This window comes from Archocentrus centrarchus, chromosome 8 (assembly GCF_007364275.1).
Source record: "Archocentrus centrarchus isolate MPI-CPG fArcCen1 chromosome 8, fArcCen1, whole genome shotgun sequence".
NCBI classification, from domain to species: domain Eukaryota; kingdom Metazoa; phylum Chordata; class Actinopteri; order Cichliformes; family Cichlidae; genus Archocentrus; species Archocentrus centrarchus.
Window position 1 is genome coordinate 30,121,116 of NC_044353.1, and position 27,157 is coordinate 30,148,272.

At 40.6% G+C, this 27,157-nt stretch overlaps 3 protein-coding genes across 4 annotated transcripts; 1 reads left to right on the plus strand and 2 right to left on the minus strand.

Annotated features, from left to right (window-relative positions):
• The first annotated feature begins 163 nt into the window (after nt 1-163).
• On the plus strand, nt 164-12,802 carry bcat2 (branched chain amino-acid transaminase 2, mitochondrial). Of its 2 annotated transcripts, XM_030734962.1 has the most exons (11): nt 164-229; nt 2,148-2,219; nt 2,688-2,888; nt 3,207-3,317; nt 5,119-5,238; nt 5,381-5,544; nt 8,762-8,904; nt 9,028-9,113; nt 9,976-10,116; nt 10,454-10,528; nt 11,596-12,802. In XM_030734962.1, the coding sequence occupies exons 1-11, from the start codon at nt 212-214 to the stop codon at nt 11,635-11,637; spliced, it is 1,173 nt and encodes a 390-aa protein (XP_030590822.1). In that variant the 5' UTR covers nt 164-211; the 3' UTR covers nt 11,638-12,802. The 2 variants fall into 2 exon arrangements, with proteins under 2 accessions (XP_030590822.1, XP_030590821.1); XM_030734961.1 differs by lacking the exon at nt 164-229 and having other exon boundaries at nt 1,148-2,219.
• A 1,316-nt stretch (nt 12,803-14,118) lies between these two features.
• ifi35 (interferon-induced protein 35) lies at nt 14,119-18,607 on the minus strand. The gene is made up of 10 exons (XM_030735796.1): nt 18,487-18,607; nt 18,088-18,114; nt 17,816-17,890; nt 16,937-17,095; nt 16,618-16,734; nt 16,400-16,544; nt 15,930-16,039; nt 15,663-15,846; nt 15,422-15,528; nt 14,119-15,321 (listed from the first exon to the last, which is right to left on the minus strand). Exons 2-10 carry the CDS (start codon nt 18,100-18,102, stop codon nt 15,109-15,111), a joined length of 1,125 nt encoding a protein of 374 aa, XP_030591656.1. The 5' UTR covers nt 18,103-18,114; nt 18,487-18,607; the 3' UTR covers nt 14,119-15,108.
• Nucleotides 18,608-21,274: 2,667 nt separating this feature from the next.
• On the minus strand, nt 21,275-25,432 carry rpl27 (ribosomal protein L27). Its single transcript, XM_030735699.1, has 5 exons — nt 25,360-25,432; nt 24,751-24,833; nt 22,839-23,008; nt 21,861-21,971; nt 21,275-21,360 (listed from the first exon to the last, which is right to left on the minus strand). Exons 2-5 carry the CDS (start codon nt 24,829-24,831, stop codon nt 21,312-21,314), a joined length of 411 nt encoding a protein of 136 aa, XP_030591559.1. The 5' UTR covers nt 24,832-24,833; nt 25,360-25,432; the 3' UTR covers nt 21,275-21,311.
• Between the last annotated feature and the right edge of the window lie 1,725 nt (nt 25,433-27,157).

The window sequence follows — 27,157 nt, forward strand, 5'->3', positions numbered from 1 at the left end:
GACACTGTTGTGTCTTTATACTGGTTTTTGAATTATTTGGCCAGTACAAAAGTATATATTTCAAAGTGGTCACACGCTGCTCATGTCCTGAGGCTTCTGAGTTCGTCGCTGCAGAGATAGGGCTCGTATTTCAAAGCGGAACTCAAGTTGACTTTGAGCGTTTGTTTCCGCACGGACACGTAAACTGTTTATCGTCATCAGCGTTGCAGAGATGGCAGCCCTCCGGACGGTGAGTTCATTGACTTTCTGTCTGCTGTTTATTAACAGCTTAATGTGATCATATGGGTAAATGATTCACCTCAATGAGAGATAAGGCGGCCGGCCCTCAGCGGGGACGATAAGAGGCCCTAAAACACGCTGGTTCACTCCACTGGAGAATCCCGCGCCAGCGGGGAGGATGGCAATACAGTACAACGTGAAAAGGTTGCCACGCCAAACCTAATACAGAAATGTGGAGATTTTATTTCTCCTGCTTGTGTCCGAAAAGCTACACATCGGAAAAAAACACAACAAAGAGTCGTCTGTAAATGTTAATGGTCGATAACGAATTCGGATCACTTCCAAACCAAAAAAGTCTTCCATCTTTTTTACGATATTTTAAGTACGTTACACAGCTTACTAATTATGCACGACATAATGTTTTTGGTCAGTCTGTGTCTCGTGTGCTGAACTGAATATTACACACCAAGTGCTCTTTATGTTATCCAATTGTAACTGCGCAGTCTGGGTGTTTTATCACCGTGTTATTACTCTTGTGTTTTAAGCCTTTTACATTTATAATGAATGGTATGAGTTACTTAGTAAATGTATAAATGTACTTTCTTAATGCGTTTTTTATTACTATTGTTAAAGCAAACAGCTAAATTTCTCTCTAGGTCTAAATGAGGCAACTTTCGTTCATCAGATTTGTAAGGCCATCTGGCAAATGTCGCCTCCGAAAAAGACGTATCCCAACACTCTCATTGTGCAAAAGATAAATCGTGCATCATCTTTTCACCAAAATGCTCCACTTGGCTCCTGCAGCTCTGTTGAGTCACTGTGCAGCTTTTAGTAGAAATTACAGAGTGGTTTGTGGCCTTGACTCTCAGACGTGGTCTGTCAGATGACCTCTGTGGCCCTTCATGAACTCCACCTGCCAATCTAACGTTTAACTTTATATTTCGTGTTAGAATGAATCTAGTTATGTATATAGTTATGACTACTTTTAACTCATCAGTTTACTCAGTATGACAAGTGTTCATGACACTGTGTGAATGTTTTTTTGTTTTGTTTTTTTTGGAGTCAAATAGTAATTTCTGATTAATTTTTCCCACCAAAGTTGTTGAGCCAATTTTTTCCATCTGCTCCTTGGAGCCTGTAGCTGTACTCAGAGTGGTTCAGGTGCTCGGGGCTGGAAATGGCCGCTTCATAACACAGACAGGCATTTGTGCTGATGACCATACATGAGAGACACCATGCTGTTTAGTTGGCAAAATTGAAGTTAGTTACAATATGTCAAAATTAGTGCCAAAGGTAAACTAAAATATGAAATTTCAAGAGATTAAGTCAGGGATTGCTTTAAGCTTTAACCTCTTTCATAAGTATTAAACTGCCAGGACAGTTTATCCATATACAAGTTAAACCAGAGTATAATGTCCCATCCTGCCTTACCCCAAAGCTGAATTACATTTGTATGTCTTATACAACCTCTCCTGAGCTCCAGTCATGAATCCTGACCTACAAAGCCAGTCAAACAAGTGGCAGTAATAATTTATGTACTTGGCATACTGATGTTTTTATGAAATAACCCTGTATGGTTGGCTGTTAATGTGTCTTATTTGGTAGCTCCTTTGTAACCCACATAATATCATCAGTCTGCAGAGAGCACCTTATACACGAGTCTGATTCTATTTACAGTACAGCTCTTAGTACTGTCTCTCACAGGCATGTGTTTTTTGCTGCATACTATGAAGTGCAGGCAATATGACTGGTGCTGAGTCACACATACCCCACAAAAATGACACTGGACATTATCTCCCTGAGTGTTTCCAAGGCTGGATCAATATTGCTACATGCAAATCAGCTTACATGATTATGTGGTAAAAAAGTTTTACACTTTGAACTGCTATTTAAAGAAAAGAAAGAGTTTTGTCATGCTTCGCTTACAGGTACTCCATGGACGATTTGTTCAGGCTTTCCCTTTTTCCTTTGGCTCACTGCGGTTCACCAGCTCCTTTAAGGTAATGAGGAAAGCGTTAGCAATTTCTTTTCCACCAGGTAAGACCTATGTCATTACCTCAAAGCGTGAATTACAATCTGGTGTGGCTGTGAATGCCTGGCTTGTTATGTAGAACATGAGATGATGGTAACAGAAAGAAGAAAGTAACTTTGAGAAGAGGGATTCGTCTCTTTAGCTTGGACAAGTTGCCTCTTATTTACAGTTTCTTTCCCCTTCTGTGCCCCCCCCCCCTCCCCCCCACTATGTGCCTGTCGTAATTATTTAATTCAGTTTAATTTAAACCTCATTAATTGTGTCAGATAAGTCTGACCTCTGTATAACACACCACTAATTGATCTTTTAAGCATGCTCTGTCAATAATTGCAATTTAAAAACAATCATTGTATTCGTCGCCTGCTCTGCTCTTGTCCCGTCTTCTTCCTTGTTTTGCTCCACCTTTCTCCGGCTCGCTTGTCTGTCTCCATCTCAGGCAGCAGATATCACCATCGAACGCAACACGGCATGCAAGCCGAAGCCTGACCCCTCAACACTGCTCTTTGGCAAACAGTTCTCCGACCACATGTTGACCATCAACTGGTCGGAGAAGGACGGCTGGGAAGCTCCTCAGATCAAACCTTTCCAGAATTTGTCACTGCACCCAGCCAGCTCTGCCCTGCACTACTCCATAGAGGTGAGCGAGAAGAACTCTGCCAATATGTAGTATAAAAATGTACATGCTGTTTTCACTGGGTGCAGCACCTCCTACTGTGGTGCAACATATAAGAGACCCAGTAGACCAGGAACTTAAAAAAATAGCCAATAACTAATACATTTTTGCCACTGAGAAGGGTAAATATGATCTCTTACCTGATATTGGATGAATGTTGTTGCCATAACCATTGAGTGGAAGGGAAACACTGTGACATTTGACTTTTAACTAACGTAATGAACAAAAGTTATGCAAATGGAATTAAATAAGGTGTCGTGTGTTTCTGTCTTTTCCCTCCAGCTGTTTGAAGGCATGAAGGCGTACCGTGGAGTCGACAACCACATCCGTCTGTTCAGACCCATGCTGAACATGGAGAGGATGCATCGGAGTGCAAACAGGAGCAGCCTTCCTGTGAGTTTGTACATCAAAAACCTTAAAATATCACAGACTGTATATAAAAGATGGATATCATACATTGTTTGTTTTTTTGGAATACTGTTTTAAAGGCTCAAATTTAGCATTCTAATCATTGTCGCCCTTGATTTGAAACTGAAGATGACCATGTTTTGATGAGTGAGTACACCTGGAGAATTATCAGCTAATGCTAGTGTAAGCTAATTAGCTTGGTTAGTAGGTTGCATTGTGATATCAAATGGGATGCTAAATTTGGCTATCAGAAAAAGGTACTCTGGATAAACTGAATAGCTGACCCCTTAGAGTGTCTTTTAGTTACACTGAAAGCTGAACAAGACAAAACAGCACCTTTCAGCCATGCCCATGATAATACATAACATTTAGTACAGTTTAAACTGGTAATAGAAGGGATATTACCACATACAGATCAAAACAGTTTTCCAACAGGTTGTAAACATGCCAACTTTAAAGTTGGGTATTTAAGGTGGGAGTCTGTGGGTGTTTTGACTCGCTGTTTTTATTTATTTATTTATTCCCATTTTTCAACCCTGGCAGTTGCTCTTTGCAGTATTTTGTTGGTTTAAATCCCAAATTTTGTTAGTTCTTCACACAGCATATCATTCTGATTTGGAATTGGAAATGCCTCAGAAAAAAGAATTTAGACCATCATGAGACACTAAGGCCTTATTCAAAGAGACTGGCACTGCATGACAAAATGCAGCTGATTCATTTAAGCCAATCAGTGCAGTGCATACAGAGCTCTGGCAAAACACACAGAGTACTCTGGCTGAAAAGTTGATCTAGACTTTTAATGCTTTATCTTGCAGCAGCAAAAGCTAAGTAACACAGCTAGGCCTTTAAAACTCAGTTACCACATTATATCCTGCAACCTGATCATTTGCTCTTCTATCTTCTTTCTGTTTTGTCTTTTAACAGAATGGCGTGTTTCACTTCTGCCAAAGATAAAATAGAAGATAAAATGATCAGGCTGCAGGTTACAAACTACACACAAGGAAGACTGATGTGTACCAGAAAGACTGTTCACATAGTAAATGGACTAGTTCTTATATAGCGCTTTTCTACTCAGTATGAGCACTCAAAGCACTTATACAACCTGTGTGCATTCACCCATGCACTCCCATTCATACAAGCACTTCCATGTTTACTAAGCTAAGTGCTTTTAATTAGCTAACATTCACACACATTCATACTCCGACGGGACGGTCGGAGAGCAACTTGGGGTTAAGTATCTTGCCCAAGGATACATTGGCATGTAGCCTGGAGTAGCCAGGAATCGAACCACTGACCTTCCGATCAGTAGGTGACCTGCTCTACCTACTGAGCTACAGCCACCCATTTTCTCTTCCCATTTTCCCATGTGATGTTAAAGCACATGTATTTAGTACTTTACATTAAATGTTTATCCATCTATCATGAACTGACCTACAGAATTAAAATGTTAATTTGAGACATTCATTTTATTTTTGTGTTTCAGATCAAAATATTCTTTATTTCTCAAAAAATGAGAAATTCCTGTTACAGCAGCCAAAACATTAAGTACAGCTTATAATAGAATAGCTTAAATGAAATAGAATACTGCAAGAAAAAATAAAATGGCTTAATAAGGTCAAAAAATTCCACAAAAGAAGAAGAGTCTAAATAAAATATAGTAAAATTCTATGTAAAATGTTAAATGTAATATAATGAAGTGGCTCTATAGAGTAAATCCAATCAGCCCAGTGTAAAAAACAACAACAAGGGCCATCAGCTTACTGTTAAATGTCTTTTCCCCGTGCAGCTGTTTGATAAAGGGGAACTGCTGGAGTGCATCAAGAAGCTGGTCGACATCGACCAGGAGTGGGTGCCCTATTCCCAGGAGGCCAGCCTCTACATCAGACCTACTTACATTGGAACTGAGGTGAGCTTTAGTGTCTCAGGTTACCATTTCAGTCATGTTAATTAAATCAGGATGTGCCTGAAATACAGTCCTGCTCTACAGTGTACTGATGCCCTTCTCCTCATTAATAGTCGTCTCTTGTCTCTTCTCACCCCTCATTCAGCCGTCTCTTGGCGTGTCTCGTCCGGGAAAAGCTATGATCTTCGTCATCATCAGCCCTGTTGGGCCCTACTTTGCAACAGGGTCCTTTAACCCAGTTTCCCTGCTAGCAGACCCTGCGTTTGTGAGAGCTTGGAAAGGAGGCGTTGGGGCCTACAAGATGGGAGGGTAAGTTTTTATCCTTCATTTAACACACAGACACGGCAAGTTATTGAGGTTTAGTTGTGAGTTTTTCCAAGTCAGAATAACGAGTCCCTTTATGTTTTGGCCTCCTGAACGTCACCCCTACAAAGTGTATTTAGTGTCTGTCCTGCTCTGGTTATTTTGCACATAAAAAAAAAATTAGAATTACATATTAGTTGATGGTGTAGAAAAAGAGAAAATTTCTGATAGTTATTGAAATTAAGCTCACAATTGCCATGAAGAGACAAAGTATGACAGTAACATAATGTAAATAAAATATGAAGATTTATACACATTTTAGATTTTAAAACACTAATAAATCCTTTAAAAAATCTAAAGTAATTGATCAGCTTCACAGTCATGGTCGAGTGGAGGTCCTCTGGTCCTGCACAACACAGCTGTGATTTCATTCAGCAGGGGGTCTGGATGGACTCCAACTATGCGGATTTCTTTCTGTGCTGATGGAGGCAGCCTTGGTGTCAAAAAAGAACGAGCTGATGTGATCTTTTAGGAGGTGGAGAGGGTTTGTGATTAACATAAAACAAATGTATCTGCATTAAAATCAGCCTTATAGTTTAAAATCTTCACCATTGCTGATATGACCTGTTCAGCTGTACTTTGGGAAACGTCTGCAGTTACAAAAGTGTGCTGAGATCAAAAATAATCACAAGAATGAGGTCAGACCAGAACAGAACACAAAAGCAGGCGAATCAGCGGCTCCCCGGCGTTCATGTAATCTCCACTGATTCCACGCAGCCTGTAATTGCGTCCCTGCTTCCACACGACTCTGCTGTCCTACAGTAGCACCTGCTCAGCTCCACGATGATTACATAACGATTCACTAAGCCAACAAAATCTGCTCATGCAAGTGGCGTAAACACTTAGGCTGTTGGGCCTGATTTAGCATCAGTAGTCACAAGACTCCAGTGGAGCTGAGAGTAATTCGGGGTGCTTACATTGTTTGTTACCTCTGCCATGGAGTTTATTTTATTGGTTCAAGTTTGTGTGTTTGTGTTTCTTAGGATTAATTGAGAAGTTAAAGACAGATTTGCATCAAAATTTTAACACTTGGGGATTCGCACAACTTTCAAGTGGTTAGCTTTTGGAGTCAGTCAGGATCTGGGTGCAGGAAGTTTTAGAAGTATTTCATATCAGTACATGATATGGCAAAATTTGACTTAAATCTGCACAAATTCATTCAAATATCCCAAACGAATCCAGACCCAGATATCGTTCAGGATCCCAGGACTCAATTCATGCATGGTGTGAAGGGAATTTTCAGCGGAGGTGGAGGTTTGTAGTCTGTGTAGATTCAGAGTCACTTTACAGATGGCACATCCACAGTCCCTGATTATTATCACAAGAGACAATAAAACTCTGGACCTGCTGTTTGCCAACACAAAGGAGGCTTACAGCTCATCATCCCTTGTGCAGCTGGGCCACTCAGACCACAACCTGGTCATTTTCCACCCCACCTACACCTCCGTGGTAAAGAGGAAACCCCCTCCAAGAAGGTGGTACGGCTGTGGTCTGAGGACAGCAGTGAGGCCCTGAGAGACTGTTTTGAATGTTGAAGAAATTAAAAAAATAATTGCTGCTGCTTAAGCCTTTTAGGTTTCTGGGTGTTTGTTTATCGAACAGGAATGTGACAACACAACGGAATAAGGAGTCCAATTATTAAATTTAATTAGCCATTTTCATACAGTTTACAGATTACTCTGGGTCAGAACCGCACGCCATTCCCAGTGTTTTACTGGATAGACATGAAGTACTGACACATTGTTTTTCAGCTTACAGTTTCATATAGTGAAAGCTTATCTATCTTGGTTACATCATATACAAAACAAGAAATGTGCAAGACAGAGAGAAAGGATTCCACAGCTGCTTCTCCCTCGAAGTGTTCGTTTATCATCTGTTTAGTCTCGTTGACCACTCCACTCGAGAGTCCTTGCTGCTGTTATTGATAAAATGGTGACATAGCAGAAACATTCTGTCCTAAAACATTATGTGCTTCTGTGTCATTGTTCAGTTATGTTTATTTTCTAGTCTAAGACAGAGTTCCTCAGGCAAATAAGGGCAAATATATACCATGAGTATATTCCTTCAATGCACAGACTGGCAGGAACTCTGCAGGCCTTACGGCGAGGACATTGACACCGTCACCTACTGCATCACAGATTACATGAACTTGTGTGTGGAGAACACTGTACCAACCAAGAAGGTATGGTGCTTCTCCAACAATAAACCGTGGGTGACCCCAGAGCTGAAGGCCCTGCTGAACGAGAAGCAGAGTGCAAAAGGATCTTAAAATACTGGAGAGTCTGGAGAAACATGAATAAAACCTCTGGCCACTTCGAGGACAATGGAGGAGCCACAGTCCCTGCTGACCGGGGGCGGGCCATTGACGTCAATCTGTTTTCCAATAGATTTGACTCCCCCACCCCCCAGCTCCTATCTACCCCCCTCCATATGCTGTCCCTCCCTCTCCTGGTGCAGTGTTATCGCTACCTGCAGTCTCCTCACACCACCCTGTTACACCCCGACCCATAACAGAGCAACACCACAACACCCCATCCATGCTTCACATCCTCTGCATGAGACCGTGGGTGTGCTGAGCAGTTCCTTCAGTCAGAGACTGAAACATCCTCACTGCAGGAAGGAGCGCTCTCAGGGGTCATTCATCCCAACAGCAGTTAGACTGTATGAGTCACTTTACCTCCACTGCCATCACTTTATGCATACAGTGCAGCTTATACATATATTACAGAAACATTTATATTTATTTACATTCCTCCACTCATGCATACTGTGTATGCTGTATGCAGATTTACCTGCAACAAATGTGTATAGTGTTTTTTCCTCATTGATAGCTGTTTTTTATCTTACTTTATTCTTTTTTAATTTTTTTATTATATCCTTAACTGCTGCTCTCATTTTGTTCTTATCTGTACTCGAGCTGCTGTAATGCGCAAATTTCCCCATCATGGGATCATTAAAGTTTTATCTTATCTCTTATTTGAAAAAGCCCCATTCATAAACTGAAGAGTCCCACTACCACTGATTTCCATCTGGTGTCCAAAATGTGCATTACACCAAAACAAATGCAAACAGAATAAATGGGTCTTATTATTTTTTCAGCCCAAGCTGCTCTCTTCATATGTAATAAGTCAGGCTGTCTGTCTTATTTTAATTTTCTTTGTAGTAACTACGGTCCCACAATAGCAGTGCAGAGTGAGGCAGCGAGGCGAGGTTGTCAGCAGGTCCTGTGGCTGTATGGAGAGGATGAGCAGATCACTGAGGTCGGCACCATGAACCTCTTCATCTACTGGACCAACAAGGAAGGAGGTGAGATTGTTTTACTTTGCCTTCTTTTGGTTTTCTTTCATTCATCCTGTTAGAAGAAGATAAGCCTCTCCTTACTGTCAACACAGTTTAAAACAGATTTTTTTCCCCCTTCTGTGTTTGCAGAGAAAGAGCTGGTGACACCTCCTCTGGATGGCATTATTCTCCCAGGAGTGACCAGACAGTCACTGCTGGACCTGGGCAGATCCTGGGTAAGATCATCAGAGGGGAGACTAAACACACACTGTTAGGTCAATAAGACAACTGTTAATATAGTATCAGAATATGTACATGCTGATATTAAAGTAGAAAGTTAAACGCTTTAGTTAGACTATATCTGTGGATACTAAATTTTCATTAAAGCAGGGCCCAGAAACGTCTCCACACAGGTTCCCCCTGTTCTGACATAAAAGCGTCAGAAGTTGGAACAAATAAAATCTTTAGAGTTGCCGTGTCCATGCAGAGCTGCCTGAGCCTCATCCACAGTGAGAGTTCAGTACAGAAGCAGCGCATGCAGAAATGGAACAAAATTAGTCTTTTTTTTTTTTTAATGAAAAACTTTTTCGAACAGTTCACGCAGCTCTGGGTATGAGTTGTTTTGTTGCATCCCTGCTCTCTGTATTTCATCCCCCATCTGTCTTTGCAGCAGTGTCCCAGTGCCCCTCCTTACTGGCACCATGCTGTTGTGCTCTGTGAGGCTGGCTGCCATTACCCAGCATGATGTTTGCTGTTGTCATTTTGTAAATGAGCGATTGGTGGTTTAAGAAATCCATCCATCCATTTTCTTCCGCTTATCCTTGCTGCAGCACATTCACAGATAGAGCCCAGTTGCAGTGATAATGCAGATTACAAGTTCAACTGTTTTACTTCATTTGGCACACACAGCTGCCATCTTGGATTGTGAAGGTTAGTGCAAATTTAATGGAGCATTCCAGCTGAAAGTTCCTTGGGATTTCCAACTTCTCCCTTCAAATGGAATGCAGCACTGATTGGAGCCCACCCCCCACCCATCACCACATGACTTTAATCCTCTTCCCCACCTTTAATTACATTTGCTTTGTGTGTTTCTGTCAGGGAGAGTTTAAAGTCACGGAGCGCACTATGGATATGAAGGAGCTGCTCGGAGCTCTGGATGCTGGAAGAGTCCTGGAGGTGTTCGGTGCAGGGACGGCCTGCGTCGTCTGCCCCGTCGGCAGCCTGCTCTACCAAGGAAAGGTGGGAGTTCACCTCTTGGTTCTCTGATGCTCTTTATTTTTTATGAGTGATTGTGAGGGCTGGCGTTCCTGTGATGTCTTCATTCTGCTGTTGGACCCAGTAACACTTTTCAAACATGGAATTTTTTGCATTTCTGTTTCGCTGAGCTTTAAAGCAACGGCTTTGTATCAAAACACATTCAGGATATATATTTGATATGTGTGTAGTATGTGAGCTTAAAGTGCAGGCTCTCAGTTTTAGAGTTTTAAACATAGTCAATACCTTCAGAATTTGTTTTGCAGTCTTATATCTGGACTCCATGGAAATCACCAGTATTTCCTCCTCTGTTTTCTCTCAGACATATCAGATCCCCACCATGCAGAACGGTCCAGACCTGGCAAAGAGGTTCTACAAAGAGCTTACTGATATTCAGGTAACAGTTTAGGCTCCTTCCTTTACATCCTGCATGTTAGACAGTTACAGCATCACACCACAATTGTAAGAATCATAGTTTCTAAGTATTAAGTCTTTTTGTCAATTTTGGACCAATAAATCGTTAAGCTGACCTTGGAGACCTTGGTGTATGGAAGGCTAATTTTAATGGACTGTTAACATGACCCCACTCTGCACCCCTACAAAGTTTTATCAGAATTCATTCAAAACCTTTCGAGCCATCGTGTTTACAGACAAAGTGACCAAAATCATAACTTCCTCGGCGGAGGTATGAAAAGAAAAGAAAAAAGAAATGAAAAAACTTTGTATTCTTAGTCTGAAGAACACCGTGGGTATGCAACGCTCACCCACAGACACAATAAAAGATGGACACCATGGCGTTTAACCAATGAGCCTATCCTAGAAAATCCTCCTCTCTGACTCATAGGTCCATAATTTACAAAAGAGTTCATGTTCTATTCAGTATTACCTCAAACTAGCAACTGAGCCCATAAAGTCACCAGGAAATTGTTTGCTGAGGTTACAAAGTGAGGAGGATCGTTTTTCCATAGTCTGGAAGAGTCGCTCCCTGCTGGCCATTAAAAAGAGCCCAGTTTTAAGGCAGTTCTGCATTGGCTGCACTGAAAGCTCCGCCCATCATGCCCTCTATTGTTTTCACGTTATATACCAGTTTATGTGAGGGAGAAAAATAAATTTGTGCATGTTTTTTTTTATACATCTGGTCCCTGATGTTGATGTTCATCCATATTTTTCATGTCAGTTGAATAATCACTGAATCTTGATTGACTAATCTATGAATTTAAACAACAGTCAGAAGCCCAAAACACATCCTGCTGTTGATGGAACTCTTTTTTTCCCTTTTTTGGTTCATAAATAAATTGCATGATAATTTGATTTTTAAACTAGAATCAGCTCAAGACTATAACAGCATTTGTTGCTATTACACTGTAACTTAATGTGTGTGAATTTATTTTTTATGTATTTTATTTTACATCCTTTGGATTGATTTTCCTTTTCCCCTCTTTCCTCTCTTGCCCTGGTTCCCAGTATGGACGCACACCAAGCGAATGGGCTCCACTGGTGGTTTAAACAGCTATTTTGCACATGCCAGTTGTATCAACGTTCAGTCTCATTATTTCACTTTCAAAGACCAGCAGCGACCCTCCCCACTCCCTCTGACTAATGCACACCTGCCCGGGACGCGGATGCCTCTCTCCCTCTTGTCTTCTCCGACAGCTTTTACAGATGTTACTTTCTCGGAAAAACGGTTATTGGTTTGAATGTCACAACCCACTTTGGAGGCAGTCCTAACAGCAATATTTTATGATATCGAGCATTAAGAAAAACATTTTAATTAACCCTGCATTAACAACAGGCACAAAACTGACATATTTCAGGTGTTGTAGGTGAGATATTCACAAACTACAGGTTTGTAGTTGGTGGTTAAGGACTTTGGTAGTTACTGTTACTTATCAACAAGTCCATTAAGGTGTTTTCCACGTCAGGAAAGCTGATATTAACTTGTGGCATTTAACCTAAAACTTTAACTGTTACATGTGTGTAGCCTAAACTGGAATAGACAACCTGTAAAGTTGTGTTTTGTTACGTGTACATAGCGAACTGAGCTGCAGGTTGTCGTGGGGCCGCGTCACTTGGACACCGGAGTTTGCACTGACCTTGGTCGTTAACATCTGAGCGTGACTCAGCTTTTAGAAAAAGAATCATGAGAGGTTTTAATGTTTGTTGGTTTTATTTGTAAAGACTTTGACAGCACAAAAAAAAACACAAAGGGGATGTCTGAGCCGACATCAGCACGCACAAATGGAGGGGCTGCAGGTGAGAGGAACCGTTAGATGCTGGCAGCCACTCCTGCACTCACTAGTGTGAAAAATAATGTACAGTAGCAAATAGCCTGTGTTGTTATTTTAGAGGGTTTTAAATTATTTCTTTTCCTCGTCGTGATGTGAAATTTGACTGACTGTCTTCCAAAGCACTCGACTGTGTCATCATGTGTTTAGCTGTGGCTTTCTCTCTTTGAATGTACTTTATTTGTACATAGTGCTCACCTGTCCCCGCCTCCTTCTGTCTAAGTGCCTGATCTTCTTCATCTGTCCATCTAAAGCTGCTGATTTTGTTTTTAGGGGATGTAGCTGGATAGTTCAAGCAGTATCTGTTTAGTTTTTTTTAAACGTGCTGTTACTTTCATTTGGCTGTTATCTTTTTACAATAAACCCAACTTAAGTTCAAGAAACCATTTTGAGATGATTTGAGTTTTGTGTGTTATTCTGCTGCAAGCAGCCATCAGTAGATGAGTACACTGTGGTTATAAAATACTCTGGTAAACTGTGACTTTTAAAGTGTGCCAGGAAATTATCCCTCATTACACCAACAGCCTTAACAAGCAGTTCAACACATGGGCTTCAAGTCTAGGTGAGTCTGTGTTATGGTGCTGGGCAAAAGTCTTGAGCCACCCCTCTTTATATTTTAATTGGAAATTGGGAAACAGGTGCAGTGATTTCTGTGTAACATACATATAATTTATTCTTCAACACAGCCTGAACTCTGAGGTGGCTTTCTGGTCATTTCTTCAGGAATAGTTCTCCCAGCTTTTTAAAGCACGGTCAAAGCTCTTCTTTGGATGTTTCTGCCTTTTGTTCCGTTCTGTCAAAATGAGCCCACAGTGCTTCAATAACGTTGAAGTCCGGGCTCCATGAGGGCGATCCATGACTGATGCGTTCCTGATCATATTGAATGGGAGATCAGAATCTGATGGGACCTCACTGACAGAAATGCACACACTATACACCATGAAGAGATATCCTTAATTTCCAGCTAAAAGCTTTTGTGGGAATCTTGTTGATGCAAATATATGATTTTATCCCCATCAACCGTTGTTATCTTTGGTATTTTTCATGGTTCAACTAAAAAAATTGTTTTTGCAACAAGCTGCTATTAAAGTGCCTAAAAACACAGTAAAACTGGTTCTTTGCTAAGTTGTCTGTTATGTGTAAACACTGGTTCATCCCTTGAGTTCGTTGCCTTTTTCATCCTTTAGTGAGTCGCAGGTCAGTGTTACATGACTTAACAAAACAGATACAAGGACTGGACTGAAAATGAGTGAAAAGCAGCCAATGTCCAAAGAAAAACTGAAAGACCTTCAGAAAGCTGAAGAACTGCTGCTCAAGACTGCTTTAAAAATCACAGGGAGGTCTGGTTCTTTGGAAGCAAAGTATAAAGAAATGAGAATTGGCTCAAGACCTTTGCACAGTACTGTACCTTGAGAGATGTTAATGCATTTTCTTATTATTTGATGAACAAATATGTATTTTTATACTTAAAACGAAACCATACTTTAAGAAAATGGTTTTTTTTTAAAAACTGCTGAAACCTATCAGTGAGTTACTCTGACACTGAAGAAATCCTAAAAATATGATTCTGAAACAGAAATCTGAAGTATTCCTGAAGCATTATCTATTGGACGTTAACAGGTTCTCTCATTGTGAGTTGTATCATTTGTGCTCTCGAAGATAACCTTTATTATTTTGTGAATACAATAAAAATGGAGTCCCGTGAAATCCTACAAGGTAATTTTTATTTTTTTTTTCATATTTCAATTACAGGATGAGAAATAAGTGTTGTGTATACAGAAATCCAAATACTTCTCTAATAACTTAAGATGCACAATGTCCCATTTTCATGGAGGGACCTAAGCTCATCAGGATTTTTAAAATGTCCATTGGGATTCAGTTTCACCTTAAAATTAGAGACATGGCAACATTCGAACAAATAAAGTGGCCTGCTGTGAAGTGTGAGTCATTTTATTCCTCTGTTACTCAGCATTATTTTACACATATGTGAATGGCTGTGCATTGAATACACCACAAATGAATGCAGCTTGCCACCATTAGCTAAAAACTCCACCCTCTTGTCCAAATATGGTCAAACATGGCAGTGGCCAAAGCTATATGTCCATCTTTATCTACAGTGTATAATTTTGTGCTGCTCACTCACTTTTCTCAGCTTTCTTCCTCAGAGACTGTAATAAATGACTCCTACCACTTCCTGTGTTTTATTAATGAGCAGCACTATCAAACCAGGAAGAAGTCTTCCTTCTTGTCACCACTAGGAAATCAATCAAATCTCAAACTATTCTTAAACATGTTTTGACCCGTTTGAGAGGGAAATAAAAATTGTGTCTTCATTTCACACAGTTTAACATGTTACATGAGGCCCTTTACATTTGTTTGCAGTAAGACTAGAAATGCTTTCATCAGTTTATACGAGTGCAAAAATAATCAATGGTACTATTGCATCACTATGATACCACAGTATTTAGCCCAGGTTAAATACTTTATAGATAGACCTTCTCTTTAATCTCACTAGACTGCAATCATGGAAAAATTACCACCCTCTTTATTGATGCCAGAAACCATCTCTGAATAAGAACTTTAATAATTTTACGCTGACTTCCCCTCACACACGGGATGAAAACAAGAGCTTGTCTCTAGTTTTGGTAGATGATATTAACCCTGAACCTTTTGTGAAGCAACAGTGGTAAATCTACTCTTCCTCCTCCTCCGAGTCCGGTGAGACGCCCCCAAACAGCGCAGAGGCGTGCTGATCCAGTGGGTTGTAGAGGAAGGCTTCGATTTCTCCTCCACCATTGGTGTTTTTCTGGAAGTGGATTTCCAGCAGGTCCTGCAGAGTTTCCCGCTCCATGATGTTGGGTATTCCTGTCAGCATTACTGTCCGAGGACACGCCTTCATCTTGGTCTGAGGGACAATCCACCACACACACACACACACAAACAATGCTCAAATTTATTAAAATATGATTTAGTAGAATTTCAGTAAAAGCAGATACTGCATTTACCTTGAGGTTAGAAATCTTTCCATTCAGAAAAGGAGTCACTCTGACTTTGTGCTTCTTCTTTGGGAGTATCACGTCATGAAACTCTTCTTCTGTCAAACGTTTGGCAACTGATACAAAGAAAAACATTTGTAATTGTTCTTTATGTGCACCAAACACTGGAGGACTCTTATCTTTACAATGACAAATTTCAACTTAAATGACCCCCCCCCCAATCCTCAGGGTTAAATATTTCAATGCTCACTGTCTTTCTCCACAAATGTGAGGACCACTGTCTTAGAGTCAGACAGGTATTCGCAATCGTCCACCTCACCACCTCCATTTTTAGATCTGGAGAAATGGATCTGCAGCTTGTCCAGCAGAATGTCAGTGTCCATCACAGGCAGGTTGGAGATCAAAACGCGCTGAGAACAAACCTCAGAGTTGATCTGTGGGGCAGATGGGACAGGAGAACAAATCAGTTAAACTGAGGCCGCTGCCGCTGCCGATTTGCTCCAGCTGTTTGTTTTACCTCCACCAGTTCGGGCAGCATCAGATGAACCGGCCTGGCCTCCACTTCGATGCTGCACTCTCCTCCCAGATCGACCTTATGCGTCTTCAGTTCCAAAATCTTCTTTGCCACTGGAGAACAGAGATCCATAATTTGCTGTGATTTTGTATTTGTTTACTGGTAATTAAAATGGAATCTGTACGATATGAATGCAGAAGGTTTATTTCAGAAAATTTTTATTTTCTCTGTTTTACCTGAAATTCTTAGCTACATTACTAAAAGGTAAAAAAATACCCCCAAATCATATTGACACTGTTGCAGTGATTTATGCCCATAAATGAAGAGCTGGAGCCAGAAATTAGCACTTTAACGTATTTTATGTGCCCTTTTTAATCACTGTGTAAGAAGATTTAATCACCTGCTGCCTCTAAGGAACAGATAAAACTGAAGCATACAGACGGCAGCGTGTCGGTAAACAATCACAAACTCACCGACTTCCTCCTCGAATGTAACCAGCGCCGTTCCGCCCTCCATCGGGTAAACGATGTGAGGTTTCATCTCAAACTCTTGCTTGTTGTTTGAATTTCCGGTCACTCCCTTGAAGACAACCTTCCTCTCTGGTACAGCGCTGAACACCTGAAATCAGCAGGTACAGGTTAACAGGCACGTCAGACTGCAGGTGGAGGTGTGTCCCGTCAGATTAACCTACATCTGCCTGCTGTTTCAGGTGGTCCTTGTTGGCCTCTTCCTCCTTAATAGCATTTTTGGTTCTCCGGATCTCCTCCAACAGTTTGAGCTGCTCCTCCTTTAGCTGTTCCAGTTTTGCCTAGAAGACACAAAATCAGAAAGCAGATGTTACAGGATTCTACTGTGTTTTTTAAAATTTGTTCTACTGGGAAATAGTGCTGAATGAGTATTGAAATTAATTTAATATTAAAAGTTAGGGTTTTACTTTGAGCTTGACAGTGGTTTAAATGTGTGCTTGAAAAACTCTGAGCAAGAGCACCTTTACAGCACACACTCTGTACCTCTTCAAATGCAAGCTGGTCGTTGTAGGAGTCTTTGTCACGCTCCAGATCCTGGGTCAGTTTGCCAATGCGCTGTCTGAACTGTGTGGTCAGATCTCGCCGGTCGTCTCTGCTTATAGCCAGCTCCTTGTGCTCCTCCATCAGCTGGTCATACTTTTTCTGTGAATGCAAAAGTAGAGCTGAGTCCAGGCTGTTCTTATTATTGACCCATTTATCACTTCGTGTCTGTAAAATCCCCGTCCCGGCTTCCAGGAGCACAAAGTTATGACATCAGGTGGCTTCTTATGCCTGATCAGCATAACATGCAGTAAAATACTCACTTTTTAAAAAAGACATTCTGAGTTCTGTTGTTTTACTCCTAATAAATATATCACGCTCATATTAATTCTATTAAGCCTTTATTTAACCAGAACTCCTGAATCTATGTGCCAGGGTCCTGACAAAACTAGACAGCAGCCCAATCTGCACTGTTTACAAAACAATTCACACACCATAAGTGTAATAGTTCTGATTTTAAAGCTGGACCACCCTGGACAAATCTATAGTCTACCAAAGGGGCTGACATGGTGACACACAATGAACTGCTTCTGGCACGACAGAGATCAGCAAACCTCTCGCTTGCTTTGAATTAAAACACCAAAAATAGAACCAGTTTGACTTTATTGGGGACATTCCTACAGTTTAGTTCAACATGCAGTAAAGTCTGCTTTTATTCCCTTATGAAAATCCACTATGGTTAACTATGGTTTTTATGCAGTAACCATGGTTTTAAAACCATAAAATTAACCATAGTTAACCATAGTGGATTTTCGTAAGGGTTATAGCCGTACTGTTATACTGTTCAGTTTTTGACTCTTGAGGCCATGAGTCCCAGCGCACCTTGTAGTTGTTGATTGAAGCCATAATCCCCTCCAAGGTGTCCTCGGATGGTGGGGCCGGCACCAGAGAGAAGTCCTGAAACGCAACATGGAGACAGAGGAAAGCTGGAGGGTAAGTAATCACCTTAAACCCGGGCTGTGTAACACAGAGCGGGTTAAAGAGACGTTTTTATTGTTATACACTTAATGAATCTTGCCAGGGAAAGCAGCTTTACACTTTTGGATTAAAAACGCTGACAACAAATACAGGAAGAAGCAAAAATGAGCTCTCACCTCGTCTGACGACATAGTGAAAGTAACCTGAAACACAATATACAAAATATGACACATCTGGTACACTGTCACACACAATAAACACGTTAAATGTAGGTTGTTGTTGTTGTTGTTGGGTTTTTTTTGTTTTTGTTTTGTTTTTTTTTTAAGAGGGGATTAATACAGACTGAGAGTCAAGAAATTAAAATCTCTGAAGTGAACTTCAGAAAAATAAAATGCAGAGCAGGCCTGTTTAACCACACAGATAACAGCTCAGCAAATCTTTTCATTGCGCTGAATCTGGAAATAAGTCTCTCAAAACAAGCCTCTGGTGAAAATTGAGACATCAAACCCACATTAAAAGTGAATCCCTGAGTTTCATTAAAGTTTCTTTCTTAAAAATAGCCGCTGTGAGCTTACCTGCTGCCGATCACTTCTCTGAAGCTACATTCGTTCTTTCAGTTTCTTTTTCCCTGCGGGAGGCGCCCCGACGTTTGTGCTGCTTTCCACCATCAGGGGGCGCTGCACTCAAAACAAACAAAATGCTGCATTCAGGCGCTGTCGTAAATACGGGACTCAGATTCTATCTTCGTATTTCAGTGTCATCTAATCTCTGATCTATGTATGATGGTATCTTATATTCTTATGTTTTATAGATGTTTTACTGGTACTGAGTTTCAAGAACAAGGGTGATGTACAGAGCTACCATGAAGCTATGGGAAAGAGTCAACTCTGTGTTAAGAAGAGCGGTGACGATCAGTGAGCAGAAGTATGGCTTCATGCTCAGAAGGAGCTTCACTGTGTCTTTGTGGATCTAGAGAAAGCATATGATAGAACTGTGGCACTGCATGAGGAAGTCAGGAGTAGTAGAGACGTATGTGAGGGTAGTGCAGGACATGTATGAGGACAGTGAGACAGTGGTGACAAGTGCAGTAGGAGTGACAGACTGCTTTAAGGTGGGGGTCTGATTATATCAGGGATCTGCTCTGAGCTCTTGTTTGCAGTGATGTTGGACAGGTTGACAGATAAGGTCAGGCAGGAGTCTTTATGGGCTATGATGTTTGCGGACAGTATTGTGATCTGTAGCGAGAGTATGGAGCAGGTGTAAGAGAGCCTGGGGAGATGGAAGTATGCTCTGGAGAGAAGAGGAATGAAAGTCAGTGGAAGCAACACAGAATACGTGTGAATGAGAGGGAGACCGGTGGAAAGGTTAAGATGCAAGGAGCAGAGGTAGTCAATGTAGATGAGTTTAAATACCTGGGGTCACCCACTCCACCCTGCAGGTAGGGTGAAGTGGGTGGAGGGTCGGGGTGATGTGTGACAGAAGTATAGCAGCAAGAGTGAAAGGGAAGGTTTAGCAGATGGTAGCGAGACCTGCTATGATGTATGGTTTGGAGACGGTGGCACTGACAGTAAAAGGGTTAATGTTAAGATTTTAATTGGAAGTAACCTGATTAGATATTAATACATTAGAGGGAAAGCTCAGGTTGAGCAGTTTGGAGACAAAGTTAGACATGTGCAGAGGAGGGATAGTGGATATACTGGGCAAAGAATATAGAAGATGGAGCTGCCAGGCAGGAGGAAATGAGGAAGACCTCAAAAAAGACTCATGGATATAGAGTGAAGGAAGACATGGAAAGGGATGGTGTGACAGGGTGAGATAAAAGCAGATTAACTGTAGCGACCCCTAAAATGAACAGCCGAAAGATGTTTCATCCATCCATTCTCTTCCATTTATTCTGTTTTTTGTTGTTGTTGTTCATGTTGAAGTTTCCTGAGTGAGTTTGCTCATTTCATTTTAGTGTTAAGAGTTTGAAAATGTTTGGTTGCAGCTCATTGATCTAAATTTCAAAATACTATATATATATATAGTATTTGTCAGGCACAAATTTAAGAACTTCAGATCAGGTATTACAGTACAAACACTTCATATAAGGTTCAGTAAACACACCTAAGCCTCCTGATGCTGTTGACAAATCTGGATATTTCCTCATTATTTTTGTTTTAGTTTTGTATGAACACAGTATTGTTTCAGCTATTTTGATTTTAAAAAATTACTTTGATTTCTGTTCATTAAGTTTTTTTTTCCACTCTATTTCTGGGTTCACTTTTCCTCCTGTAACCACAGAGATCAATGACATCCTGTGGAAAACTCCTTTTACAGACAGCTGTCAACTAAACAAGAAGATGGCACAATTTGGATCCAAATACAGATCAACATGTTGAATCAATAGTCAAAAATTAAGATTTCTCATGTGCAAAGGGAAGTTTCTTAATATTTCAAACAGTATATAAACAGTATATCCAGTGTGACTGGAGCTTTTTTTGTCATAGCAGTCTGCTTAGTTTATATTCCAGCAATTAAACTGTGTTGTCTTTATTCTTGTATTCATTTTTCTAGCCTACCTGATTGCACACAAAATCTTTCTTTTTGTAATTTTAAGTGGTTGCTACAGAACTCGTTTATAATGGGATTTATTAAGTGGTAAGAGAATCATCTTTCCTCCAGTGTAATTGTGACCTGGCTACTAACGGAAATGTTTTTGTTTTGTTGTTTTTTTATAATTTAGTGTTGTTCAGTTGCAGACATCTACTTTATAATGTTCATCTACTTTTACTCATTTAAGCTGTGTATTTTATTTCAGATGCTTTTTCCTGTAAAGACATTAAAGAGTAAGCACAGCTTTTTATGTGACCACAATATTTTCTTTAATGTAAAATCTTTACTGGTTGATCTGATACGCTGCCACCTATTTATAACATGCTTATTAGACATTAAAATGCTGACCTGTCAAGTTTTATCTAACTTGTTACTACAGGAGATTTATATGGATACAATAAAATCCAAAACTTTATAGTTTTCACTGTGGGGCTGCATCTGGCCCTGCGGCCTCTACTTCACACTTGTTAATAAGCTCTTAAACAGCAGCAGAAATCCTAGTTAGATGCCTTGCTCAAGTAGTTGTAGCCATACTGCTGTGAAAGTTATTGAGAAATGTTCAGTTAAAGTTTCACTGTTAAAATACCTTCTGATGATCCACAGCCTGTTTTAGAGATACACAGCTGAGCGATAGCTGCACTGTTACAAGATCATCTGGTGTGAGAACATCCTCAAAACTAAGTCTGGTCACCTTTTTCCAGCAGTTGGTGAATATTTTCACAATTTTCCAGATGGACCTCCCCCAAAACAACAAATCAACACTGAAAATTCATTTTTAAACATTTATTTGTGAAACCAAGTGAATTTAGAATCGGAGCTTCTGGAAGAACCACTTGTTCTTGCCCGTCTTGTACCTGAAACCAAACAAACAGGGTGAGCTGAGCACGTTTCTCTGATAAAACACTGAAACAGAAAATATCACTGATTATAATCTCGAGACACAGTCTGCTTAACAAGAAATGACGATTTCTGAAAGAACATAAACCAGTAAACATCTGTGTAATATGTGCTGTGCAGGTAAAGGGAGCAAGTTAAACATTAAATTACAGAAAAGACAAAATGGGCTAATTTTCCAAGAGTTTGGTGGTAAACGTACAGGGGGAGCGGGAAGAATCTGACGTGATCTGAGATTATAAAGGCATAAATCTGAAAAATTCACTCAGATTAAAGTTAAAAGAAACCAAAAACAAAAAAAGCATTTTGTCACAAACAGATTCTGTGATGAAGTTCTGTCTATTTCCATTATTCTGAGTTTTTCCCTCATAACTCAGAGCACATTCATAGCTCACCGTCCCTCATTAAAATCTGAACATAAATCCTCTGATGTTAAATGAAAGAAATCAGGGAGCCTCACCTCTCCTCAAACTTGACCTTGGCCTCCCTCCTGGCTTTGCGTTTGAGAGCTGGATCCCTGAAGACGTCCTTGTTGACCACAGTTTTGTCCAGAGGAATATCCACAGAGTATCTGAAGGAATGAAAACACGTTTAAACCTTTGGGTTATTGTTTAAAAGGAGGACATGAGTCTGCAGAGACCAGCGGTGCTGTAAGATATGAAGGATGAGCATTACTTTAAAACCTTTCACATTCTAACATTACAAACAGATCATAAACCTGATCAAAGCTCATGTTGACATTCTTCTTCAGTCTTTCATTGAGTTTAATGTTACACTGAAGAATCTCAGGTACAGCTAAAGGCAGCCTGTGTGGGTAAAAAGCCAATGATGCAAACCTGCAACCGCCTGCTATTTGACCAACATTATTTGTCTTGTTCAATGAAGCCTCAAGAAAAAACATTTTCCTACAAATTTTAATTTGATCACATCTTCCATCTCACAGAAACAGCTGATCACATGTTCCTGCATCAAAGCACCAGTGGATGATTTTCAGACTGCTTAATAGCCCAAACTAACAGGAAAGTCACTGAAACATGTAGTTGATTGATTAGCTAACAAAATGATAACCGGCCCACATTTTGATCACCAATTCCCAATTTTTTAAAACATTTTCAAGAAGAACAAGTGCTGATCGTTTCTGTGAATGGGTCTTCCTGTTGGGTCAATTTTAAATATTTACAATGAATAACAGCAAGAATACCTTGTGTACAGTTTATATTTTTCTGTCACCAAATGTCCCATGAGGTCTAACCAACCTCATTTAATCAGAGTTTACCCAAAGAACCGTCATGCTCAAGCTGTTGTCCATGTTGCATTTTCTATGCCCCCCCCCCCAATTCTTGTACTCTTAATATGAAATGAGAAGTTTTTATAAACTGTCAGCCATCACCACCACCTTGAACACTGAAATATGCAAGCGTGGACTCTCAACACTGACCTGGTGGGCATCAGGTGATTGTAGTTGAACACCTTGACAAAAGCCTTGATCTTGGACCTCTTGGCAATCTTCTTCTTGCCCATGGATGTGGTCACCTTACGGGGATAGCGGTCGATGCCGGCGACCAGAGCGTGGCTGTAAGGACGGTCAGCAGTGCCATCATCAATGTTCTGCAGGAAGACATTAGTGGGGAGCTGTGACATCAGGCAGACACCCAACTTTCACAAAAAGAAAAGCTGGTTTTCCACTGCAGTATGGAGACTAAATCAATCTTCAGGGAGATAATTTTACCCCTAAACAACTGAGCCTGGGGTGGGAGAAGCACTTTCCAAAACTCTGAAGTTACAGTGAATATTTAGAAATGATGAACACCTACACAAGGAGTCATAACTCTGGCAAGTCTATCTAGTAGAGAAATCTGTTACGTGCACCTAAATGCTTTAAATTAGGGGTGGGACTTTAACGTGTTAATTTCGTTTAATTAAGTACGGGGAAAATAACGGATTAAAAATTTTAACGCATTTTAATCGCACTTTGCACCGTGGAACGTTTCTCAGTGCACGAGTTCCAGGCATACAGATTATATCGACGCACAATGTCAAAAATTCAGGGGCCGCATCCTTCGAAGGACCCGGCCCACGAAGACCGCAAAGGCCGGAGGTGAGTGGCTGTGAAATTGGACGGTCTAGCCTTCATATCAGCGTCACCTGCCCTCACCTCTGCGTAGCTCGTGTCGCCTAGCAACCGTGAGTGCGAAGCACAGCTGTGTAAAAGCAGCTGGTTAAACGGAGAACGAACTTTTCTCCTTTTTGTGGTTTAATTTAAGTCTTTAACTCAAAATAAGCTGTTAAAACAAGCATGACAAATTTCAACATCAAGGAATACAGCTGAGAGAATGATTAATTTCCAACTATATTAAGTGAGACATTAATGTTATTTTCCCACCAGTCTACTGTGTAGTAGACTGGTGGGAAAATAAACAAAATTTTGAAGTTTAAGCTTTTGTATATTGATTCATTCATCAACCAAACTTAAATTAATATTTATCATGTTAAATATTTAAATGTGATTAAAATGCGATTAATTTCAATTAATTAATTACAAAGCTCCTAATTAATTAGATTAATTTTTTTTAAATTGAGTCCCACCCCTACTTTAAATAAAATAATATTTGGCTGCAGTTTCTCCCCAATGGAAAAGGAAGAAATATCAGCATATCCCCACATACAGACTTTACTTGGTTGCTTGCTGGCCAGATATTTTCAACAGAGACGATCTTTAGACATATGCCAACTCGACCATCATGGATCATCTTCTGCAAGAGATGTGCCTCCCTCCTTCTGGGCAGGGCACACCCCCGCCCCTACCACTAATGGAGCAAAGCTAGTTCAGGGAAGAACTTGAGCCTTTCTGCATCGCATCGCATCTCACACACACACACACACACACTCTTGTAATACACTCTCCTCATATCACCTTGTATGCCCTGCATCCCTACCCGCAGTTTCAACCCCTACACCACCCCAGCATCCACCATCAGGCTTCACACAGATATTAATGCACTATTCCTGAGTTTTACATAAAAAACACTTGCAGGGTGTGATGTGAGCCCAGTCACCAAACCTGAAATATAATCTGTGGGACTAAACTAATTTTAAACGTGTGCTGCCTGATCAAAACATGTGGGAAACACTGGATATATGGCTGTAACATTTTACTTTAGCCCTGATCACATGGCCTGGAAACTGTCTTCTTGGAAATTCAACAAGCAGATAAACACGGGAGGTTTGGTTTCCAAATAAACACACAAGCTCCAAGCCTGTGCATATTCAGGCACATGTGCTGTAGCTTCAGCAGGCTCACTGTCATCATCGTCTAACAGAAGGTTTCCAGGAGCTCTTCCGAGTCTCACCTTAACGATGACAGCTTTGCGTCCGGCGTAGCGTCCAGCTAGGACCATCACCACCTTCCCAGGCTTCATGAACTTGCCCATTTCTGCCAGAGAGAGAGAGAGAGAGAGCGAGCACAGTTAAACCCAGAGACACCATCAAACCACACCAGTGTGAATCCAGCCCTTAAATCCACCAGCACGTCTCCAAGTCGGCCTCTCGTTTTTGTCTCATTAGTATTAGCTCTGGGCTAGGCTAACGGCTTTCAGGCTTTTTTCGCTGCATTTATTTTGCGCGGACACATTATTAAAGATACTTTTCAGGCTCGTTGCATTATAACAAAACTCGTTAGCTACATAGGAAGCCCGCACAAATAAACAATCTACTTTTACGGGTGCTTCAATGCGACACAGTCTGCACATCAAGGAAGCTGCCATGTTGAAATGGGAACAGCGGAGACGAAGTGCTGTGAAATATCTGCTCATTTTGTGTATTTATCGAACAAAAACAGCCAAATAACGGCCGCATCTGAGCTAATAGGGTCAGCGTTGTTTGTGCGCCTGATAAAAAATATGAAATAAGTCGGATTTGGAGCGATGGATGAAGATTGTTTGAAGGGAAATCACACTCACTGATGCTGTTCTACGGCCACCGCTAACAGGAAAGGAAGTCCACAGGGTTTAGCTGAACTTTGACCCGTCGGTCTGGCTACGTCACATCCGTAATTATCGAGCAGTAATAAATTTTTTGTTTATTAAGTTATATCAAACAGAAAATTCACCACAAGTCGCTCACTAACCAAAATGTATTATTTTAGCATTTAATTTTAAAAATAGGTACTTAAAGAAAAGGAAAAGACACCAGAAGTGGTTTAGTCGAGTTTAGGAATCTTTAGAGTTTCGCCATATTGAACAATTTTCAAGTTATTTCAGAATAAATAAGATATGAGACACAGAAATGTTTGTCGGTTAATAAATCAAGAGCTTTATTGTTACTGTCACAGCCTTCTAGACAGTTACTTTATTATGTATAGCAGCATTATGGATTGTTCAATTAAACCTTGTGTGATGTTCATATTTTTGTTACTCAGCCAATGCTGCCGGGTCTGGTGGACCCAGGACATCACTGAGTTATTAAATCAATCCACCCGTAACAATTCATGTAAAAACTACCCAACAGATGTTTATTTTTGTCCAATTACCATCACTACAGACCACATATATGGTTAAAATCTGGCATTTACCTCTGCTAGAGTCCATTTATGAATAAAAGTGCTATTTTTGTGATAAAATGTAATAACAAAAAATCAATCTTCACTAAGATGTGGATGGAAAAACATGTTCAGCTTGAACAAATGTAAATATAGCAAAGTCAATACTGATGTTTATCTCCATCCATCCATCCATTCATTCTCCTCCGCTAATGTGAGTGTGAGGGTGAATGGATGTTTATCTCATTGTACTTAATTAGAAATTGAACAGATTTGTGTCTATAGAAGTCTATACCACACATCAGCCCCACTGATCAAATGTTTGCACCATTCTATATAACACGAGGGGCAGAGTTTTGCTGTGTATTTCTTGCACCTGATTCTTGTGTTCTGTGCCTTCCTGCTTTTCTTGGGTCCAAACATACTGCAGCTCTACTTTTTGTTGCTACTGTATCTAGAACAGAATTTAGATGAGGGAACATCTCCTGATATGGATCAATTTCTCTGTGGCAAGTGGGATGAAAAGCTGGACATCAGATTTGATGTCCCACACAAGAATAACTGCAGTTTGTGTTGGCCCTCATTGTACTGCACTGGCAGCCATGCAGGGTGTCTCATTCTTGGGCAAGAAGACCATTCAGGTTCTCCATTTTTTAACATCCATATGTCTCCACTTGCTGACTGCTGATGGGTGTGCTTTGGAGCTCACTAGTGGCCAATCTCATCCTCATCTTCAGACTCTGAATTGATTGTGCTGCTTTAGCTCAGCTGATTGAGGCGGTGACCCAAATGCTGCAGGCCAGAGTCAACGCTGAGTTTGAGTCTGACACAGACCATTTCCCCTCCCTCCTGTCTACAGTCTGCACCATTCTAATCCAATAAAGACAAATGCACGAGTAATTATCAAAATCATTATTATAACCTTTTTCTTGTAAATATCAAAGTGCCTAACTGCTAGTCCCTTTGTGTTAGATGGAAGACCCATGCTTTCTTCAGCCTCAGTGTGGGTCTTACTGCTGTTTCCAGGATGGATGCAGTTTTATTCACTACTGAAGTAATCATGTATCAGTAAGCAGAGCTGATATGCATTCATGTTGGTTTATTGTGGGAAATTTGAAATTTTCATTCCTATGCCTCGTACCTCTAAGTTTAACAAATCAAAACAAAGTGCCAAATTGCCCCAAGTCTAATTTTCCATCCATCCATCCATTTTCTTCCGC